At 43.7% G+C, this 23,959-nt stretch overlaps 1 protein-coding gene across 1 annotated transcript; it reads left to right on the top strand.

The window, feature by feature from the left end:
• Window positions 1-18,366: 18,366 nt before the first annotated feature.
• B3GALT5 (beta-1,3-galactosyltransferase 5) lies at window positions 18,367-19,839 on the top strand. The gene is made up of 2 exons (XM_010199400.1): window positions 18,367-18,459; window positions 18,883-19,839. Exons 1-2 carry the CDS (start codon window positions 18,367-18,369, stop codon window positions 19,837-19,839), a joined length of 1,050 nt encoding a protein of 349 aa, XP_010197702.1.
• The last annotated feature ends 4,120 nt before the right edge of the window (window positions 19,840-23,959 follow it).

Below are 23,959 nucleotides of genomic sequence, written 5' to 3'. Positions count from 1 at the left end.
ATTTGTGAGTGTTTACTTTTTTTTTCCCCCTTCAAAATGAAGGACAAAGCCAAGAGACAAAAACAAATGAAAAGCCTCCATGTACTTCTAGTTAATTGTGCAGTGGGCAGGGGCGAATAAATCCTGCCTTCCTTATTCCTGCAAGCCAAAGCCCCGGAGCATGTGATTCGATTATCATCATTGTCAGAAGGCAGTGTTTGGTGCCTGCTGCGAGAGAGGACGTTTCTGGGGGCTCAGGGGCTCACTGGCTCCAAGGGAAGATGTGGTGACACCTGGTTGTGTCCAACCCTGTGCCGTCCCCACCAGATTCCTCCCCATGGAGATATGCCAAAGGCTCTTTCCAGGAGAGATCTGAAACACCACAGAGAACAAGTGGAAGGCTGTTCTTTACCCTTATGATGGCTCCAGCATGTCATAACCTGCACTGTTTATTTAAGCTATGCCATGTGTTAAAGTCTGAGCAGCTTGATACCCAACCTTCAGATGCTGTAGGAGGAGGGATGTGGGAAGGTCTGGTGGCACTTGAGAGCACCAGTGGTATGCTTTTGTCTAGGATACTCTCTCTGGCACTGGTCTCATGCTTGAGGAGGAATATGGAAGTGATGGGAAGAGTTAACAGGACTCAGACCTTGGAAAATAGCCTGGGAAACAGGGGATGTAATCAGCTCTGATAACTCAGCCTAGCAAGGAGGGAACTGAGGAGTAAGCTGGCTGCTTTATGTAGGTCATCTTTGTAGGACAAACTTTTGAGCCCTGTCCAGCCGTGAGGCCATTAGGGATGCAGATGACCAGTATCTAAAACCCACAGCACTGTGGTCAGCAGTGCTGAGACCATCCTCAGAGGACAGGGAAGGCTGAGCCACGCAGAGCCAGGGTTCACCATGTGGTTGCAGCTGTGTGATGGCTTCAGCATCTTCAGAATGAAACATAGGCAAGTTGGAAGGAGCTTGGGAGGGAAGGACCATGTTAATGGAGGCTGTGGCTAATGAGCCCTCATGGCAGCGGCAAAGAAACCTCCAGTGCCTGAAACCCCACACCATGGTCAGCATAAGGCAACCACATGAACAAAAGATACAGAAGATGTGAGGTCATTGTCTTCACCTGCTCAAAATTTAAGATGATTCTGTGATTCTGTGAAACTCAAAAGGCAACTCGATAGCAGTCTGTGTCTTCTGGCAGAGGGACACGTCAACTCCCCTGAGCAGGATGCAAACCTCAGCCAACGAAAACACAGCAAGAAATAAGGCAAAAGACCCCTGCAGTTTGGAAGGCTAGATATTCAGGCATCTTCTTAGTAGAAGCAAAAGCGTTTTGTGCTGCTCACAGGACCAAAGTCAAGCTGGGCTTCCTTTCTGAAAGACAGTCTGCTGTTCAGCCAAACCCTAGTGTGTACAGGTGGGAGACATGAAGTAATGCCACCGGGCACAGCCAGCATCCTCCCATGTCCACTATCTGAGGAGGAACCAAGCCAGGAGCCTGTTGCTATGAGTACATTTCTGCTCCCATCCTCAAGAGACTACACCATAAGGTGCAGCATCTCCTCAACAGATGGATTGCTCCAGGCACCTCTAGTAATTAGCACTGGAAATAGTAATGACCAGGAGGACAAAAGTCTGAGAATAGATTGGAAGTTTTATGTAGGATGAAATGAAAAGTCACAGTCCATACATCTCAGGTCTTGCAACAGGTTAGTGCCGCTGTAATTAGTTAAGCAATAAATACACAGCTTCAGCAGGAGATGGAGACACTCCTGGGCTCACTGAATTTCTTCTTCACAGTTTGCAAACCTACACAGTTTGCATAGTCCTATACAGAAATGGTTGGACTGAGTTTGGCTTAGCTAGCAAAGAATTATTAGCAATGGACATTAAAAAAAGTTACAATGCTTTAATTTGTAACTCTGAATAAAATTTTATTTCAATATTAATAGCATGCTTTCTTACAAATAAAGAGTATAATCTAGTATCAGGTATGCATAAACAAAACTATTATTAAGAAGACCACAGCATTTGTGAACATCGGTTAAAGAACCTTTTAAAGCCTGATCCATATATTTAAGCAGTTCCATTAACTGACTTTTTAATGTCCTTTTACTGATTAGCTTTATTCAAGTATGCAAAGTTAGGTTGTGAATGATACAGGCAGTTTAAGATTTTTCCCTCCACATGAAAAACTCTTATGGGAAACGATTTATCGAAGAGTTTTTTGCACTACTGTTTGGCCTCCAGCATTTTCCTAACTGGCTTCTTGTTGGGATGTAGTATGCTACAACTGAGCTTCACCAACCAGGTGCGATCTGCTGTGAAGAAGAAAATGAGTGAGTGGAACACTTATAGCTATATTAACAGTGTGCATGCGTTTTGGGAACAGGAGCATTGCTTTCTGCATATTTAATTTAAAATTCAGCTAATACTTTTTGTTTCCAGTGGCATGCAGTAGATTGGCAGTGCCATTGCTGCTATAGTGTTGAACCCAACCCTGCCAAGGGTGGAAACAGCCTCTTTCCTCACCCCTCCCCATCCCTGTCTCAACCTTCTGCATATGCCATTGCACATGATTGCATCCAGGAACAGCTGTACCCATCAGTGTTCTGCAGCGGCAAGTTGAAATGGGATATGAAAACAGGCAAATTCAGCTTCCTGTGCTCTTTAGGCAGTGGTTTGACAAACATATCTAGATTTATAAAATGTTAGGTTTTCACAGAGCTTTACTCATTTAAGCAGAACAGAGAAGCAGGTAAGGTAAGGTAAGGTAAGGTAAGGTAAGGTAAGGTAAGGTAAGGTAAGGTAAGGTAAGGTAAGGTAAGGTAAAAGTAAGATGGAAACATAGGACAAGGGGCAGGGGCAGGTCAGCAGGAGAAACCCTTCTGTGATCCCAGGGATGAAAGTAGGACAAGGTGCAGCCCCAGGACCCTTGACTCATATAGGAGTCAGCTGTGGGGAATGGTACACAACAGTGGCTACCCAGTTATTTTGTTAGCTGTGCGTGCTAAGAGGTTTAAGTTTTGCTTGTAGAAGTTATTGTAGGACTTTACATTTTCTAACATAATTGTGAGCACTATTCCCACCTTGCCCTAACAGGGGTGCTGTTCCATAGACAAAGCCTGTGCAGTGAGGTATCTGGTATGCCCATTTTACCAATAGAATTGACACTGCCTGCCAAAGATACAGTTTTACATCAGTAGAATTATAATACTGTATATCTGAGGGTAGAAGCCATTTTGCTACTATACAAGCATGTTTTATTGGTGACAGTTTTGCTCATATTAGATTTATCCACACCGCTACTAATGCCTTTATAGCATAAACTGTGCCCATTGAACAAATGCTGCTGTTATTTTAACAAAAGCCCTCCTTCTGACTGAAATAAATATGTGTCGATCTGCTGTAGAAAAATCTTGAAAACTTCTATATGAAAATGTGATTTCACTTTGTATGGAAGTCAATAGCCTTGAAACTTCCAAGGCAGTCAGGCAGTAAAGCTGTGTAAACATCCCATGCCTACACAGAGTATGCAGCCTGCCAATCGTGTACCCTCTTCAACTGAGCACTAGTCCCACACAGCTTCCCTCACAGCTGTCTTATCAGCACATGCATTCAGCAAAACCGAAGGACAGAGCTCCTGTTCACATTTTTCATAGGACTGTAAAGCAAAATGCCAGAAACCTAAACCCAAACCAAACAACAGCATCTTTTGATGGATGTTTGCAGCCTGACCTTATCGCCGCCTGCCTAATGCTTGAACAACCTTGTATGCAGAAAAATTAACTGTCACTGAGCGAGGCCACATCCAACTAATGTTACTTGTCAAAGGAGATGACAATATAGAGCCACCAGTGCAATCAGTGCCTCAAGTTGCCAGTTTCCTACTTGAAGGAGAAAGGAGCAACATGGATGGGGGTGCCGTAGGAGCTGAGTTTGGAGGGCACTCTGGTTTGGAAGGAAGAAATACCCCTGGTTCAAGCTGAATATCCTGCTCTGTGAGCCTCGCTTCCTCCTTGGCCAGCTAAGCACCATCCATGCTCTCTTTGTTTTAATATTTGATCTAGCCTCTTTTGGTGACTAAGGGAACAGGAAGATTATAGTACATAATTTTCGTTTGATGTGACAGGTTAAAGCTATGTGCATTTAGAGAAGGCTTAGATGATTTTAGTTAAATTACAACACTGGTTTAGGCTCTCTCTCACTCTTTGGGGTCTGACTTCATGTGGACATACATCGATTTAAATTTACTGCTAATGAAATACAGGCATATGTTAACATTACTTTCCTTAAGTGCTTTGCTGCCACAGTGATGGCCTTGCCCAGCAAGTGCCATCCTGATTCAGAGGTATAAAGTAGATTATGCCTGTTGAGGCTTTGTTTGGTTTGGTTTGTTTTTTTCCAGCACAAAGGCTGGATATTTCAGAGTTTATTTTTCTCCCTTTTGTGCCTCTCTCAGGCGTTAGTCTGTATAATCTCCGAGTGCAATGTGTGCTTTTCAGAGTGCAGGCTTGTCAGAGACTGAATGCCCTCAAGTCTCCATGGTTTTAATGACAGCTGGGCAGGGTAAGAGCTGTGGAGAAGCAAACTGCTTAAACTCACACAGCAAGCTGTGACCAGTAACCTTCCACTGGCATGGCTGAAGGGATTGGGAACAGGTTTTGTATGAAACAGCAACTTGCTCCCATTTCAGCAGGCTCCTTGGCAGGCCTGCTCCAAGGGCAGCTCATGCAGGCACAGCTGCTATGTGGGTAGAGGTATGAGCCCCAGCCCTCTGCTGCCTTCCCATTTTCCATAGGAAAATGTCCAAGTGGAGGGCAGAAAATCTGCTTGCAGAAGTTTTCGTGTGTCCGGTATCTCTAGAACTTTGTAGGTCAGACTGTGACAAAGTGTTAGCAGTTTCCTATAACCAAAGGAAAGGAGTTTTTTTTGTGAACTTGGAACACAAAAGAGAGAGTCATGCTTGGAGAGGGAGGCACAGGCATTCTAGGTGCCTTAGCTAATGCTTCCTCTTCAGATGAAACTAAAGCTATTTGGAGCAGTCTTGTCTGCAGCAAATCTGGAAGCGGATCTGACCCTCTTTTCTTACTTGTGTTTCTCCTCCAAAGCAGAACAAGGAAGCAGCATTTTCTATGTCTTGTTCACTATATCTATCCATCCCTAGCCTTAGAGTGGAGGGGGAGGAGAAAGGGAGCTGCCAGCAGCCCATAGTGATTGATTTGTCTGTTGTTTTTTATGCAGCACTAGAACAGCCTGTTTCAAAAATGACAATGACAAATCAAAGCGAATACTTCTCGCTATAAATTCAAACTCCCCCAATTGTTGGTGTGTATTTTGCCATTATTTATTTGGAAGTATTCTTTTCTGCTTGAGCTTGAAGCCCTTAGCAGAGAAATGTAATTCCTCAATGCCATTTGCTTCAGTAATTGTTGTCATGTGAAGCAGTCGCAATGACTGGAGGACAGTATGTGTATATATGCAGCTAAAAAAGCTGTACTTCTCCATTTATACCAAGAAGTATTGAAAATGGCTCTGGAAAGGGCTGGGACATCTCACATGGACTTGGACCAGCCCTACCTGAAAGGCTTAACTATGACAGGCTTGAGTGCCATCCTGAATCTGAACTGGTCCCCAAACAGTAAAGTGTCAGGGATCAAGCAAACACGGGTATCCTAGAAGATGGGTGATGAAGTGATAGGGCAGAGAGTGAACACTGTGGTGGGTGCTGCTGCAGCTGCTGCCAGGGCTGCATGCAGGATGGTATTTGCTCCCCTTTGCCCTTTTCACCAGGTTGTCATTTCTCATCAGGGAAAATCCCTTGACTCCGAGAGTGCCTCGATGCAGCCTTTTTAGCAGAGGGAGATCTCCCTCCCACTGTGCAAATCAAGGCAGTACCGCTTGTAATTGGAAGCGCAGAGATGAACTTTCCCAGCGCTGGGGAGGGCTAACTCTGCTCTGACACAATTTTCGGCTTTGTGAACACTGTTCCTGTGCCTGGGAGGCCATTGTCTCCCCCCTCTCATCCAAAATACTCCAAATAAAAACATTTGCAGGCAGTTCCTAACTTTCCCTTCCCTGCCGATGGAGCCGCGGCGGTACTGTTGGTCTGTTACCTACGAAAGAGAGGAGGGGAGTCAGGGAGAGGGAGGGAAGAGAGAAGGAGGGAGGAGAGAGAGAGGGAAGAGACAGGCAGGGAGCTCAGGTTACCGCTGCCGCATCGCATCGCATCACTGCCTCCCCTCACTTTTGGCTCCAGAGACAGAGACGATCATGCACGGACCGGCTCGGGATGGCTGGGCAGCGAGGGGGTCAGGGGAGACTTCGCAAACAGTGTCAGGCACCCGCCGGTAGGAAGGGCAGCCCCCTATCTCGCCGCAGCTCCCATGCAGCATGGCCAGAGCCGACGGAGGATACACTGCAGGCGACTGAGGTGAGGAGATGCCTATTTCTTTCTGTAACTCCAGTATCGGATACGACCATGGGCAAGGGAGTCTATTTGGACCTGGACTCCTGTGCCCTTGGACCCGCGTCACCGACTTTCCAAAACTTGCCGACCGTTGCGGCTGGGTGAGGAAAGTACGATAAGAGGGGCCAGCAGGCATGACCCCGCTTCGAGGAGCAGGCTCAGAGCTGAGACCTCCCTGTCCAGGAAAGTTGTCCACCCAGCAGCATGTGGGGTTTGGCGGGAGGCTCTGGATGGGATGCCTGGCCTCTGGTGTAATGGGCGACAGGATGCATCGCGCCGGTTGTCATGAGGGGTAGGCTGATTTGCTTCCACTGTCACTACTTGAAGGCAGTAATAAGAAATCTTGTTTGCCAGAGGATTTAGTGTCTGTTTTAACATGGGGAAGGAGTTTGGCAGCCTGTGAACCTGTCACCAGATAAAGGCCAGTATTGGTTAAGATAAATACAGAGCAATGTTTTCCTTGCTGTCCTGAATGTTGGCCGAGACTTTGGATAAAATGCTTTAAAAAAAGAAGATTGATGAGGTGCAGGTAAGTAATTAAAAAAGTAGCCATAGGGTCTGATGCTGCAAACTGTACTGTGTATAATCAGCAGTTTCAAAGCCAAGTAGTTATTTACAAAGGATTTGCCATCATGAGGGCCTCAGAGCAGGATACCTATTCCTCTGCTTTCTTCCTCAGCCCTACTAATTAAAAAAAAAGAGCTGGATACCCTCCTTCCTAGATAGCGTTTAGCACAGGGCTGAGGCAGTGAAGGGAGCCGTTCAGGAATGGCTGTCCCTGGGCTGTCTCTACACTGGGTGGAAAACATACGATGCCCAGGAATGCTACCCTCCAAAAGTACCAGACTGCTTCTTTAATAGACATGTACATGTAAAGACTTAGTTTAACTGTTACGTTGGTATGGGAAGAATAAACCTCCAAACACTGAAAAACAGCTGTGCCAAGAGGGAGCATGAAACAAAAGAGCACAGAACAGCATGAGCACTGGGCTCACCTACTCCACACAAGTATAACCCCAGTTTAAATTAGGAGAAAAAAAAGCTCATCTGAAAGGTAATATCCTGACAAGTCCTCATCTGACAGTGATATTGGCAGGGCTGGGCAGCACTTCGTTTATGGAAGATTTCACAGTGTCACTGGATTGTTTTTATTGTTTAGTTTTCCCATTTTGAATGTATTTTGTACAATCTGCATAGTTATCTTTTCTTTGCAGTGCTTTTTCACTTCATGCACCTTGAGATTGCTTCTGAGTCAGAAGAACAAGACCCTCATCCTGTCTGAAATACCAGTTTCAGACTTATTATTCTTTTTCATTAACATGAAAAAATCCAATGTGTAGCACTACTTGTGAATAATGGTGCAACAGGTGATCTGGTTTTGGGGACATAGACACATACATAAAACTTCTGAGGAACAATGCTTTTATAGCTTAAGAGAATCAGGCTTTTGGAGTCCTAGCATGTAGGCGCAGATGTAGCTTGGACCAGCCAGCTTGAATAAAGATGGTAGGGATAAGTTAATGCAGCTGGCAAGCTACTTCAGAAACAGGTGCTGCAAGTTAATCAATTGGGCCCTGGGTGATCTCATGGACAGAAGCAGCATATAAGGAGGTAGCTAGCAAAGGAAGGGTGGCTTTGAGTCAACTCTGGTGGTTGTACTATGTTGCCTGTGTTTGTCTTTGCATGTGCATTACTTAGACTCTCTATGTCTTTGAGTGAATATTGCCTGCACTACTACAACACTAGCATTGACAGCAATTTTTTCACATGGCTTTATTTGTTGATGAAGGTAGGAGGGTATCTGCGAGTTGTCTTTTCATGAACACGAGTTTATTCAGAGGAAGTTTACTCTGATTCATCTTGTTGTGGACAATTGTTTCTCTTTGGTGAGATCCGGAGCTGGGAATAGAGCGAGTAAAATAGTAATTGTAGTAAAATTGCTGATTCATGAAGAAATTCTTTAAAAAGTTAAATATGCTCATTAGCGCCAGTGATATAAATGAAAGGTGGAGGTACTGTAGGAATAGAGGGAGCATGAGAAGTGTATCTATTCATATTGAAGAGTTGCTCAGAAAGAGATGAACGGTACACAGAAGTCGAAGGGAAGACAGGAACTGAAATAGAAGACTTTTAGGGTGAAAGTTTGGAAAAAAAATGACTACCAAGATGAGAAAAAGTCCCTCTGGAAGAATAAGGAAGGAGTGTCTCAGAGGACGCTACTGTTGTTTTTGCTTGCCAGAGAGGATGCTTCTTTGCCAGTTGCCTGCCAACTGTGTTTGGATCTCCTCTGGAAATGGATTAAGCAAAATCTGTCTGAATATGCTCCTAAAAAGGACAAAAAGCACCTGCACCGGGGACTGGACTGTACAGTTTCTCTACATTGATAGTCTGAACGTTGCAATAAGGTGCTTAACAGCCCACGTGGCACCTCCATTGCAACATCTTTCACCTTCTGGGAAAAATAATCTGGTCTTACTAAATATCCAAGCTGACATTTTGGTGGGTTTTTAGGGCCAAGATTCATCAAAAGAATTTTGCAGGCATCTTGGAAAAGGAAAATGATGTTTTAAAAGAGAAGCAAGCTTTCTTGACTTGGCTAAAGTCCCTGGAAATACATTTCTTTTTCATTCTTCACATGCAACACTTCTTTCCTGTGATGTTACAGGAGCAGCTCCAACTCCCACCAAACTGCTTGCTCGTTTTGAGACCAAAGTTGCATTTTGATCTGAGAATGCTGTTTGACTTTTCCAAACAAATGTCACTAACAAATGGTTACTGTCAGTTGAATGAGATCAAGGTACATTAAGAGTTAATGACTCTTGATGATTTTCTTAATAAAGAGGAAGATGCAGCCACTGATTTGGAAGATCCCTATGCCACAAATGCCTTCCCTCTCTGAGATCTCACTTGCCATGATCTTTATTCTTCTTTACACAGCAGAGGCAGAACCCAGAGGCCCCATGGAGCTCTGGTATAGACTCTTGCAACAATTTTAGGAACAGAAATTATTCTATGATTCTATGAAATCTCCACATCCAAGGTGACACTTCCACATCTGAACTGGAAAGACTGCGTTTTCAAGTAGATGAGACCCATGAATATTTGTTCTTTCCCTTGTAATAATAAACACGCACCTTCTTAAAGCGTGCGTGTGCATGCAAACCTCTTCCTGTGCCTGTGTGCTGCCTCTGAGAGAGCTGCTGTGTTGAGGTTGTGTGTATACACATCTGCTGGCACTGTAGTAAATCATCAGTACTTCACCCTCTGTGATACATGAAACATGATTTGGAGGAGGAAATGGTGGAAACTTTTCTTTGAAGCGAAAAAGTTCAGGAGTTACAGTAGGTCAGGTGCTTCTGAAGCTATGCACTATGGAAAAGAGCACTATGGAAAGAGATATGGGACATTGACCAGGGAAGTTGTGGAGTCTCCTTCCTTGGAGGTCTTCAAGACCCAGCTAGGCACATTCCTATGTGACCTGATCTAGGTGAACCTGCTTTTGCAGGGGGGTTGGAGTAGATGACCTCTAAAGGTCCCTTCCAACACCTACCATTCTGTGATTAAGGTGAAACTTTCAGGGATTCTAACTCAGTTACTGAATTTTAAAAAAAAAAAATTAAAGTGTTTTTTTCAGTCATGATTTTTCTTTGACTGCTGGGAAAGAACTTTCTTTGCTTATTGTAACTATACCAGTGTTTAGGCTGTATTGGTCATGCTGCTAAAAACAATACAGTTTTATGCATATATCTGTATACATCTGTATTATGTGTATATGTATGGCAGGTCTTCGGGATTCATATTAATCTAGGATTTAACATACTAATCTAATACGTTTTTTCCCCCTAGAACTATAAAATTCAAAACTTTTCTTGTTTTTACAATTAAAAAAAAAAAAAATTTCTTTTCATATTAAAATACAAAGTGGTAAAGAAAACTTGCCCAGTCTTCTACAGAGAAGATTGAATCTGCTCTTAAAGTTCTAGGATCAAGCAGCTAAATGGGTGTTAGTAGCACAATGACAGAGTGCAAACCAGGCAACATAGTAAGATTTGCAAATCAGTAGCAATAATGCTCCTTTTCCATCTGTTGTCTGATTGATTGCTTAGGGTTTCGGGATCAGAATTCCTGCCATAGGTCTGTGACCATGGGCAAATTATCACCTGCTTCCCAGTCAGCTCTCTGGACATAAAACATCTCAGCCTTTGTGGAGAGCCAGACACTTACTTTAAGCATCATAAGTACTCACCCCTCAGAGCCCCTCTCCCTATGAATACTTCATCATGAGATGCTGGGGGGAGCACAGAGGTTCCTGGGGAGGAGCTGGGAAAAGTACTCTCCACCCAGCAGCACTGCAAAAAGATGAGAAAAAACTCCAGAGAGATAAAAATCATAGAATCACAGAATGGTTTGAGTTGGGAGGGACCCTTGCACATCATCTGATTCCAACCACCTTGCCATGGGCAGGTATACCTCCCATTAGACCAGGTTGCCCAAAGCCTCATCCAACCTGGCCTGGAACACTGCCAGGGATGGAGCATCCACAGCCTCTCTGGGAAAACTGTGCCAGTGCCTTATCACCCTCCTAGTGAAGAACTTCTTCCTTACATCTATTCTAAATCACAGTATCACAGAATCACAGAAGGCTCAGAGTTGAAAGGGATCTAAAGAGATCATACAGCCCAAACCACTGCTAAAGGAGCTTCATCTTGATCAGGTCACACAGGAAGGTGTGTGGCTCATGGTTAGTTTGCTGTCCACCCTCTTTCAGTCCTGATAGCGGAAGCTGGTGTGAGGTAGCAGAGAAAAAGGTTTTCTATGGCCTATCATTAAGGCAGCAGAAAAAGTTCTTCCTTTATCTTTCAGGTTTCCATTTTTCTTGCCTGCCAGTCTTGACATTTGGTTTGGGTAAGGACATTGTTAATACATGTTACTGTAAAAACTTCCCTCTGAAAAGTGTCCTTTTAAAATACCAGGAAGGAGACTTTTAGCCTCACCACCTTGGTTGCACATGAACATTGCACAGGAACGGCTGTCCATGTGAAGTTCTTTTGGTTAGAAATAACATCGCTGACTTGGGAGGCTCCATGGAATTCTGCCACTGAGGATCTGCAGGAGGAACCAGCCAGTGCTCCCAGGAGATGAGGCAGGATAGTCTGTCTGCATGCAATCCTTTGAGTGGAGCTTCACCACCACTATCGATAGACCAGTGTGGGACTTGAGCGGGTGCTGCTGTTCCTGACAAGGTCTGGTAGGCACCAGGCAGCATCCTGCTCTGTGAATCAGGGGACAACAAAAAGCTGCTGAGCCAGAGGCATCTGGTCGTTTGCCACTGACCTCTGAGCTTGTGCTAAGGGAGACCCCTGGCTACCCAAGTGTCTCCCTGTGAAAATGGTGGCCCAGCCACTGCTGACCCCACTGCCTCAGAGATTTCGCCTTTCAGATATCCCAACTGGACCCTGCTCCTCTGAAATGCTTGCATTTAGGAAAAAAAGAAATGTGTTCTACTGTATTTGGCATTTTCTTAATATCTATGTGTGTTCAATTCCTCTTTGTGTCCTGCTGAGCTTCAGAGAAAGCAATTTAGAGGCTTTACTCTGAAGAAAATCAAAAGTTATCAGGTATTATTAGTTCTTATACGAGGACACATGCTACATTCGATTATTAGAAAAGGAAAATGGGAATATCATTGCTAGCTTTAACTGTGCAGTATTTGAGGTTGTAACTCCTGTTTACGCACTGAAATCATGCCTCTGGTTTTCCATCTGCCTTGTTGCAGCTGCTTGTGTCTCTGTTTACAAAGTGGGGACTCTTGCAGACGGTCAAATGCACATTGTGGAGCTTTTTTGTGGTTCAGGTCATTTGCTGGCTGATGTGTGTGACCTCAATGCAAAGCTAATGCCAATCGTCCACTGAACTCAGTGGCATGACTGTAGCTTTGCCCCAGAAAAATTAAGAAAACTTTTATTTCTTAAAATTGATATTTTGAACCTGTTTCTCTGGGGGACTCTAGACCTACTTACCTCTCTCTGCCTCAGGCCAGATTGCTTTTCTTGATCTATATGGCATATAGTCTTGATCTCTTGGTGCCGTCTAGATAATTATACTCATTAACAGACCTAAAGAAGATGTCAGATTAATTTTGATGGAATAACTAGGCTTCATCACAGGAGTTACCATAGCCATGTTGCTGTGCCACATGAGAGTTACACAAAGGTGTGAAAAGAGAGATCCCAGAGCCAGCCATGGCAGAATGCAGGAGGAATTTCATGCCGCTGGTGGAAATAGGTACTTGCAAAGTATAGAAGGCTGCAGTTTGATAGATTTGGATCAGCAGCCTTGACTGTCACCTTTTCTCTGTGTGTTCCTTTCAGGCGTGTGCAAGAGGAACACAGGGCTGCAGGCTCCTCTAGCCCACATTTCTTGGGTTCCAGGCTTTCATGTAAACCTCATTTGGACCTACACAGAGCCATGAAACACCAACCGAGTCAGTTTGAGCAAACCACTCACTAGGACACAAAAGCAAGTAATTCTTTGGCAATGCCCTATATAAAATATTTTGCAGTTGAAACAACAGGAGGTGGAAAAAAGTTTGAGATAATTACAAACTGCAGTTCTTGACTCAGATCAGAGAGGAAAATTAAGTCAAGTCCTATAAAACCGGAAAGATTTGTTTTGATGAAAAAATACCAGATGCTGTTCAAAATGATTTATAGAAAAGAGACTGGTTGCTAGTAAGTCTCTGTTGCTTTCTGGACCACCTCCTGCTGACTTATTGTTCCATTCATATTAACATCTCCAGGACTGTTCCACGGAGATATGTGTATGCAGGCTGGAAATCTCAAATCACAGACTCTTGTTTTTTTTGTCAGGTCAAAGCAAAGGATCTGTCATTGTCAGACAGTGACAGATAATTTAGATACCATAGGCCTTGTTACACCTAACCTATGTTGGTATCTCTGCTGCGCAAGACACTTCAGTTTGGATGGTGTCAGTTTTACTAAATGCAGTCACAGCCATGTTTCTATTGAAACGTAACAGAAACCACTGTTTTCCATATGTTCTTCATATATAGCAGCTCTCCCTGGCGGTGGGGGAGACAGAGCACTTGCATTACCCAGGAATCTAAACCTATTGCTTGCAGGCACAGTGAAGGATGGGATGCGGGCTCAGCATCCCAGGGTAAGGAGCCAATACCAAGGTGATTTAATTATCCAATATGGTAACTTAAACAGTCCAAAGAACTGACCTACCTGTGTTAATATAAAATGGTTTTTTTACTTTCAAAGCTTTCCTTGTTTGTCTGAAAATAAGATTGAAATTGATGGTTATAAAAGAAAAATGACTTCAGTGAGAGGAAGCTGGTCATCTTTCCCTTTCCCTTGGTGTTCTGTCAGTCAGTAAATGCCAGCCTTGTAATGTATTGCCGAGCTTGGATCCTCAGATGCCAAGGCTGTACCTGTGCAAATGCACCTTTCCCAACACCCCCTGCTGCACCACAGGATTGCACTGGCCTCAGGAGCATCTGAGGCAACTCTTCCCTTCTTGAGCTTCAAGGGGGAAAATTTACAGGCACAGCCATCTTGAGATGCATCAAGAAGAGTGTGGCCAGCAGGTCAAGGGAGGTTCTGCTCTGCCTCTACTCTGCCCTGATGAGGCCTCATCTGGAGTCCTGTGTCCAGTTCTGGGCTCCCCAGCTCAAGAGGGACAGAGAACTTCTGGAGAGAGTCCAGAGCAGGGCCACCAAGATGGTCAGGGGACTGGAACATCTTCCTTATGAGGAATAGCTGTGGGAACTGGGGCTGTTTAGTCTAGAGAAGAGGAGACTGAGGGGGGATCTCATTAATATTTGTGAGTATATAAATGGTGGGTGTCAGGAGGTTGGGACATCCGTTTTTTCTGTTGTATCTAGTGACAGGAGAAAGGATAATGGGATGAAGCTGGAACACAAAAAGTTCCATCTAAAAAAAAGAAAAAACTGTTTCACTGTGAGGGTGAGGGAGCAGTGGAACAGGCTGCACCGGGGAGGGTGTGGAGTCTCCTTCTCTGGAGGTTTCCAAAACCCACCTGGATATGTTCTTGTGTGACCTGATCTAGGTGCACCTGCTCCAGCAGGAGGGATTGGACTACATAATCTCTAAAGGTCCCTTCCAACCCTCCCACTCTATGATTCTATGCGACAACTGTGTGCACTTGCATATGTTTGTTGAGCTTACCTGGAGAGGGGAGTTTGGTGAACTAGTGCCATACTCAGGAAAGACTACTGCAAGAGTGAAACAGAAATAGAGTTTCAACAGAAGGTGGAGCACAGTCCGTTGCACAGGGGGAGGCTAAGACTGCTCCACTGCAGCTAGTCTGGGAGCTGGCATGGCTCTGCAGGGAGGGTGGTCACAGAGAGGAGCTGTAGCTGAGTCCCAACAGCAGGGTACAGCATTGTCATGGTTTGACATGACAGCCTTTTCTGGTAAGGGGGAAGGGGCTGCAAAGATGGCTCCTGTAAGAAGTTGCTCACAACTCTCCCCAGCTCTGAGCCAGACCCACTTCTGGGGCTGAGCCAATTAGACGCCTCCACGATCACTTTTTAAGAAGAAGCCGGAAGGGGAGGTGTCTTCCTCCATCTTCTTTCTTTCTTCTGCCCCTTCTTCTCTTCTTCTGGCTGGTGGTGGTGCAAGGAGTAGGAACGGTGAGAGAAACAACCATGCGGACTCCAAGGTCAGTGATGAAAGGGAGGAGGTGTACTGTAGCAGAGACTCCCCTGCATTCTATGGAGAGAACTGGTGAAGCTGAGATTTATTTTCATTTCTTTAAAGACCCCGCATCAGCGGTACAGACTCATGTTGATAATGAGCCCGCATCAGGGGCAGAGACTCATTTTGCTAAAGCTGACCCCGGACCAGGGGCAGCGATTCACTTCATTAAAGGCCCTGAGCCAGGGACAGTGATTTTGGCCGGAGGAGGCCTTGTCCCGAGGAAGGGACCCAATATCCACAGCTGCAACTGCGGGGAGGAACCCACGACAAAGCAGCTCATTAAACTTAGGCCCAGAAGAGGCCTTGTCCCAAGAGAGGGACCTTGCAAGTGCAGAAACTGCAACCGCGGTGAAGAATCCATGTCAGAGATATTCACCAAGGACTGTGTCCCGTGTGAGGGAACCTGTATCGGCAGAAGCCGCAGCTGCTGGGAACAACCCACACCAGAGAAGTTTGTTAAGGACTGTGTTCCGGGGGAGGAACCCCGTGTTGGAGCAGGGGAAGAATGCCAGGAGTCATCCTCATCTGAGAAGACAGAAGCGGCAGAGCCCATCTGTGAGAGACTGACCACATCCCCCACTCCCTGCCCCCCTGAGCTGTTGCGGGGGGAGGAGGTAGAGATATCGGGAGCAGTGAGCTGGGCCCGGGAAGAAAGGAGGGATGGGGGAGGGAGATCTTAAAGTGCTGGTTGTAATTTTCTCATCATCCTACTCCCTTTTTGCTTTTATTCTGTTCTGTTTCTTGTAGAATAAACTTTCCTACTTTCCTCTCTAAGTCGAGTACTGGAGTCTGTTTTGCCCAGAACCATAATTGGCAGTGAGCCCTCCCTGCCCTTGTCTCAATCCACAACAATCTTGCTTATCTTTTTACTCCCATTTCACTGGGTCCTCCGCCATCTTAACGAGGGTGGGGGTGAATGGGGGCATCGAGCAAGAAACTGTCGTGGTGCTGTTGTGCTAGCTGGGCCAAACCACGACAAGCATGTTCCCTGGATGGCTCCCTCCTACACGTGGCTGGGGAGGCAGAGAGACCTGAGACACTAAACTAGGAGCATCCAAAGTGCTACTTGTCCTTGCAAGCCCAATCCCTTCCACAGATACTTCCATGGGTAATTGCAAATGTTTCATTTGGGTAAAAAAGAACACCATTCCTACCAGTTCCAGAGAAGCCCAAATTTGCTTTTGGTGATTAAATTGATGACAAATGTTAGTATTGTCCAGCTTTTACACTGTCAGAACCAATCTGTGTGTGGGTTTTTTTGAAGGTCATATCTTTTGAGACCTCATCTGGAGCACTGTGTCCAGTTCTGGGCTCCCCAGCTCAAGAGGGACAGGGAATTTCTGGAGAGAGTCTGGAGCAGGGTCACCAAGATGATCAGAGGACTGCAGCATCTTTCTTATGAGGAAAGGCTGAGGTACCTGGGACTGTTCAGCCTGGAGGAGACTGAGGGGGGGACCTCATTACTACTTACAAGTATTTAAAAGCTGTATGTCAAGACGATGGAGCAGCAATTTTTTCTGCTGTCTCCAGAGACAAGATAAGGGGTAACAGGTGCAAGGTGGAACATAAAAAGTTCCACTTAAGCACAAGGAAAAACTTTCCTTTGAGGGTGAAGGAGCCCTGGCATAGGCTGCCAAGGGAAGATGTGGAGTCTCCTTCTCTGGACACATTCCTGTGTGACCTGATTGAGGTGGACCTACTTGACTGGATGATCTCTAGAGGTCCCTTCTAACCCTTTCCATTCTGTGATTCTGGGAGCTCTGTCTAGCTATTGGTGGTAGACAGCGACTTGCTGTGAAAATATAGTTGTATGTATATATTTGCAAAATTTATAAAATATGTTTTACAATTTACATTACAAATGTTTGCATTGTCCAGGGGGGTGTGTGTGTATATCTGTATATATCTGCATAGGATATGCTGTTTCATATATGGACCGAAAAAGGAAGAGTGTCTTCTGCAGATCTGTTGTCAACCTCAGAACATCGTCCTTTCCTGCAAACCTTTTCAGGGTATTCATATGCATATCTGGGATCACTGAAGAACATGAGAACAGATGCAGAGCAGATTTTTAAATAATCTTGTGTGTGTGTATGCACATGTATATTCTCACACAATTTTACATATTTATTTAATTAAAGCACTTTTTAAGACAATCACAAGACTACTGTGAACTATACATACAAGAAAAAACAGATCTGGATAATATTCTATTTAAAGATAATTTAAATATAAGTGGCAGAAGAAATGTGAGCCTTTGAAATATTTTCAAAATTCATTAGTGAATCATTGCAAAAATACATTTCACTGTGGGAGGAATTTCAGTAAACCAGAACTCCAGTTTTACTTGTTTTATGCTTTTGAGAATACAGATTGAAGTTAATGGGACTGTTCTTATGGGTAAAACAAGTTGGATTTGGTCCCAGGAGCACCTGGCTGGACTTTGAAATGAACTTAAGCCTGCAACACAAAACCTTTCCATTGCTTGGAAAGGGGAATTTGAGCAAAAGGTGGACACTTAAGGCGATTATGGAGATGTTAGTGTTCTGTCCCTAGAACATTCCTGGTTGGAAGACAGGGATCAAATTTCCATGAAATTTACATCTCCGGGGTCTGTAAACCTGGTTTGCTTGTATTTTCAGACAGGAAGCCAGATCAAATTCTTCATTAAGTACAGTGGAAGAGCAAGGTAATAGGCTTCCCCCTGGTAAAAATTCCTCCTAGTGCTCTAAAATAGTTGGTAGTGGGCCTGTGGGTTAATGGAATGAGCATTATACTCTTCTCACCAGGTTAATTTATGGAGATATGTAATTTTTGGGGGGCACAGTGACCTTCTTGGGTTCACTCTTTCAAAAGTTGCATTAAATTTGTAACTAAAATTGATCAGTTACAAGGATGGATGAATGAACATTGTTATTGTTTGGATATCTCTCACCTCAAAAGGAGAGAGGGGTACAGACAATCCCCTTCTTATCTCAGCACACCCTGGTGAATCACATAAACTCTGCAAAAAGTGAAACATCCAAATAATCTGCCCCACTGTTTGTTTGTTTGTTTGATTGTTTGTTTTCTGAGCAGGTGACCCAACGTCAAATACGTGACTCATGGCCCCTCCAGCAGAAACACTGGGAGAAATTTCTGCATTGGTGCAAGAGCCCCATGGGAGGCAAAGATGAAGATGGGAGGAACCTGGCTGGGTCTGCCAGTTAGACAGCACTTGGTGACTCTGGGACACAGGAACTGTTCAAACAAATGGAGAAACATGGTATTTAAGAAAACCCTATCGCTATTATTCTCTGTCATGGGCACATGTCTGCTGCTTCTCCAGTCTCTGGCTTGTGAAAGCTCTGGTGGGTCTAAGCAATCGTTTGTAAGATGCTGAAAATGGGAAGGAGGTCTGAAACATCAATTGACATGTCTGCGTGGATTTCTGAGGAAAATGCTGATGTAGGGGGACACATTCAATTAAGCATGAGTGTGAATTTGGTTGCCAACAGAACATCTTGTGGGAAAGGTGCTAGGATAAATGCATGTGGGTGAGTGGCTTGAAATAGGTAGGTTTCAATTAGAGATGACCTGGCTTTGAATCCCTGTGCAGGGAATTTGGTATACAGCATTGAAAAGAGCTAGATACTATCTTTTTTTTTTTTTTTTTTTTTAATGTGGTGTTCTTTCTTGTTTCTTTCAGATGGATTTCAGAAAATTCAGGCTGTTTGTTTGCCTTATAGGGCTCAGCTGTGCTAGCTTCTGGTTTTTTAATAACAACTTGACCGAATTCTGTATATTCTGTGAAAACAGCCAAGGTTATATATTCCCCATAGAGACTTTTAGGAGAATTGGGGGAAATTTCTCACAGCTCCCAGATATAGACTGCCATAGGGACCCACCTTTCCTCGTCCTGCTTGTGGCATCCTCCTACAACCATGTTGACGCCAGGATGGCAATCCGGCAAACCTGGGGGAAGGAGAGAACAGTGGCTGGCAAGCGCCTGGTGACATATTTCCTCCTGGGAAGCACTGTGAATCTCAGCCAGCAGGCTGATATCACTACTGAAAGCCAGAAGTACAAAGATATAATCCAAAAGAATTTTATAGACACATATTACAATTTGACCTTGAAGACCATGATGGGAATTGAATGGATTCACAGGTTTTGTTACCAGTCCAGCTTTGTGATGAAAACTGACACAGATGTGTTTGTCAATGTTTTTTACCTCACTGAGCTTCTTCTAAGGAAAAAGAAGACCACTAGATTCTTCACAGGCTTTTTAAAACTGCACGAGTACCCTATACGGAAAAGAAAGAGTAAGTGGTATGTGAGTAGAGAAGAGTATCCAGGCAAGACCTACCCGCCGTTTTGTTCTGGGACTGGCTATGTTTTATCCACCGACGTTGCTAGTCAGATCTATAACATTTCAGAGAGCGTTTCTTTCATTAAACTGGAGGATGTATTCATAGGACTGTGCCTTGCCAAATTAAAAATTCATCTGGAGGAGCTTCATTCAGAGCAGACTTTTTTTCCAGAGAGAATTAGGTTCTCCGTTTCTCGCTTTAAGAAAATCGTGATGTGCCATGAAGTAGAACCATCTGAGCAGCTGAGCTACTGGAATCACTTAGTGACAGAAAATCAGAGAGGAATGCTCTAGCACCTTCCCTACTTGAATTAACAAACCAAAATACTCATTATTTGCAGGGCTGCTCTTGACTCCAACAAAACTCCTAGTCAACTCCAGATGCAGAATACTCTTCCCCACTAACTTTTTTTAATGGTTATTTTAATATCCATTTCCACCCAAGAACATGCAAACTTATTTCTCTCCCATTTACCTCTTTGCATCCCTTTACAACCATTATTTCTTACCTGAAAGATGCAGGCCTTCAAACCTGCCCTCTATATCTTGCTGCTACAGGACTGGGAACATTTCTGCAGTATGAAACTAAATATCAAAATCCTTTTGTTTAGGGAGGAAAATTTGGACTCTCTTCCTGGTCTCCCTTGAGAGACTGTGCAGGCATTTAAGACTCATCTCTGCAAGCATTTGAGAAAAGTTGTTTGTAGCTGTACAGGATGTTCCCTGCCTGGCATAGGGAACTGCAGCCCTGCCCTTGCAGCCAGTTCTTTGTGGCCAGAATTGCATCCTGACACATCCCTCCTTTAGTCTACGCATTTTTTTTTTTTTGCAGAGATGGAAGAATCTGCCCACAGAGTGCCCTTAGGACAGCTTTAGGTACCGCAGGTCACCTGGTGAATGTGTAAGGCGACTGTATCTACACATCCCTCCTGTTGAAAATAATATATGGTAGAGCCAGACACATGCTCAGAGTCCTGGTCTTTCTGTTAAAATAGACCCTGAAGACATCTTTTTCCATTTGTGTCTCACTTTGATTGCATGAAAACTACTGTAAGTGGTTTGCCATGGCCAAATTAGAGTTACTTACAGTGAGCTAAACAGTATATCTGACTTAGACATTTTTCCCTGTAAGGAACTGAGTGTGTAAGGGAGAAGACAGGAGGATTTTTCTCTTTTAAACAAGACCTAGTGGGTAAATGTACCCGAGTAATCATTCAGACTAGGAGCTTTGTTTCTTATTTCATTATCAAGACAAGACTCATGAAATCTCTAGGATGTTTCTAGTTTTCAAAGATAAGGAAGAGACTCTTTAAAGCAGATGCTATGAAAAATACATTTGGGCTATGGTGAGGAAGAAAGGAGTTCCTAAAATCATGCCATATGCAATGCTCCTATTTAGAATCATAGAATGGTAGGGGTTGGAAGGGACCTTTGATTTACTTTAACATAAAAAAAGATTAGTTTTACCAGCAAAGAAGTATCAAATGCATATATTACGTTTGAAATGTTTTTTTCTTTTCAGATAGCACTAAAAGTGGAGCTTTGCCTCAGGGGAAGATGAGCTGAGAGCTGAGGAGATCTGGCAGTCGTTGGGACTCAGTCTTGCATACCCACATGAGGGAGCAGGACAGACCCACAGATGGTGATCAGATCCAACCAAGAGTCCCAATCGTAAAGCAGTATCGTGGTGATGAGGTAGGTCTGAGGTCAAGCCAGCAGTGGCTGGACCCTGACAAGGACAGGTGAGTCAGGATCAGGCTTAGTGATGGGAAGACACAACCCCAGGATGACAGGACAGTGCCTTGAGGTTGACAGCGTGCATTGAATGTGGCAAAAAAAAAAAGGAGGAAAGGCAGGGAAAGATATTTTATTGCTTTGGGGTTATTTATTTTTATTGATTCTTATCTTTTTATTGAGGTTTGTGAGGACTGTCCAAGTGACTCTTCTAATTTGTCTGTATCTGAAGAGTAGGATAAATATTTCCAGTGGGAATATGCCTCATCCTTGAAAGTATTTAATAACGTTAATGATATATTATTTATTCTCTTTGGATGGAGAGTAACCTGAGCTCTTGCACTTATTTTGGCCAACTGATGATGAAAGAAATAATAATTATTTGTTCATCAAAAGGATAATAATTTTAAGTTTACCATTCTGAAAATACCTGGTGTTTGCAGGGATATGGCTATTCAGGTGGTTGGGTAGATGACCAAAGAGATGTTTGCCTTTCCCTAGCCCGTACTCTGGCCCTGGCAGCCTAGCTGTGGGTTGAACAGCATCTCTCTGCTTCCTGTCCCAACTTTTCAGGTGTATCTGCTCATGGACTCAGCACCCTGCTCTGGTACATCTGCTTTTGCTGCTGCCTTCTGTAGGTGCGATGGATCAGACTGATAAAACCCAGAAACAGCATTTTAATAACTATTCTTTCCACGTACCTTGCAGAAAGGTCTTTTTACTATTTATTGCTGCGGTACCCGAGGTGCAACTTGGCTGTAGCTTCAATTTATGGAAAAATGTTGAGCATAAAGGAATGCTTCCTGACCAACCATAGCTCCTTCTCTTGTGCAGGAGAGGGTCTGTGAGCTGGGACAGCATAAAGCAGCCTAATGTTCATCCTGGCCTCATTCTCAGAGAAATAATCCTGCAGTCCTCTGTGAGTCTCATTTCCACCTCTGTGCCTGGTGCCAGTCTTATCCCAGCTGGCAGGACCATTCCAACTGTGTAGTCCCAGGGAGCCTGTATTTCGGCAGAATTTTGCTATTATTCATTTACATTCAGGTGTGTCAACTTCTTCACCTTCACTCGGTGTTGAGACCCAGGAAGTATGATTGCACTTGGCTCCTGGGATGGTCATCTGTCATCTCGTCATCTGTCAGGCTGAGTTTGTGGCCAAAGGATAAAGTTTCCCATTAGAAGACAGTATTTTGAGTTGTTTCACTGAAGGATGACTGTTTGTGAGTGGCACTAAAACATGTCTTACCTGAGCAGTTTGTAGCCTTGTGGCATCATAAAAAAAAGTTACCCTTGAGAGCCAAGTTCTGCTAGACTCCCAAATGTGACTTTTATTTTAGTTCAGGAGTGTTCCTAGTTACTTGAATATAGCTACTAACTGGGAAGACAATGCTATTCTCTGTCAATCACAGCTGCAGATGCTACCACTATATTTTTTGGGCTAAACTCACAGTTACCATGTCATTGTGAATAATGGTCTCAGCTGCGTTTTAAGAAACCATCTCCCTTTGGATACTGTTTCCTGTTGTAATTTCAGGTGACCTGTGTAAGATGTTTCTCTTTCTTACTGCATTTGAAATATTTTGTCCCCTCGGAATACATGTTTTTAAGTATGTAATAGCCTGCCTATCTGAAGCATTAGGTTATCACTGCTAAATTTCTTATGAGGAGCAAATGAGTACAGGTTGAAATTTTATGGATTAAGGTAGCCTGTTCGTCTCCTCTTAGCTTCCCATTCATGCTTCAGGTTGCTGCACATAATTTTCCTCAATGACTGATTTTCTTTGTGTTCACCCAAATTAGAAATTTATTTCATAATTCTTTCCCTTTGGCAGGCTGCTTTGAATAAGAATATAGTAAAAGAATAATTAATCACTTAAAACACAAGGTTATCCTGCTGGAAAAGTTGATAAAGCAGATGATTGCATGTAAGGTAAACTCATTTATTTAAACAAAGCCATAGTCAGTTTATATGTATCAGCTAAATCATAAATGAAATTGGCAGCTTAGGCCTCAGATCATGACTTTTAATATAATCATAGTATCATAGAATCAGAGAATCATAAAGTCACAGAATGTTAGGGGTTGGAAGGGACCTCTAGAGGTCATCCAGTCCAACACCCTGCTAAAGCAGGTTCACCTCAATCAGGTCACACCAGAACACGACCAAGCAGGTCTGTAAACCTCCAGAGAAGAAGACTCCACACCCTGTCTGGGCAGCCTGTGCCAGGGCTCCCTTGCAGAAAAGAAGTTTTCCTTGTGTTTAAGTGGAACTGTTTGTGTTCCAGCTTATGTCCATTATCCCTATTCCTGTTGCAGGACACTACAGAGAAAAGTATCGCCTTGTCCTCCTGACATCCACCTTTTAGGTAATTATGAGTGTACCATCAAAACAGTATTTGTATCCTTTTGCCAAATTATGTGCATTTTCCTATGAAAGATCATCACAAAAAGATCATAAGTATAACTAGAACTGTAAACACAGTACTGCACTGTACATATACTTATTTTAAAAACTTTGTATAGGCTACTAAAAGAATTTAGGTAATTTTGGGACAGTTTGTCTGTAAAAGTAGCACACTGTCCTGACATTTGGATCCTTTCTAGGTCAGATGAACATAATATAATTTTTTAGTGAAAAACTTTGAAAAGTTATTTTGAAAAGCTACTCCATTGCTTCTCA

Source organism: Colius striatus, chromosome 1 (genome assembly GCF_028858725.1).
Source record: "Colius striatus isolate bColStr4 chromosome 1, bColStr4.1.hap1, whole genome shotgun sequence".
NCBI lineage: Eukaryota > Metazoa > Chordata > Aves > Coliiformes > Coliidae > Colius > Colius striatus.
This window is presented reverse-complemented; position numbering and strand designations above follow the sequence as displayed.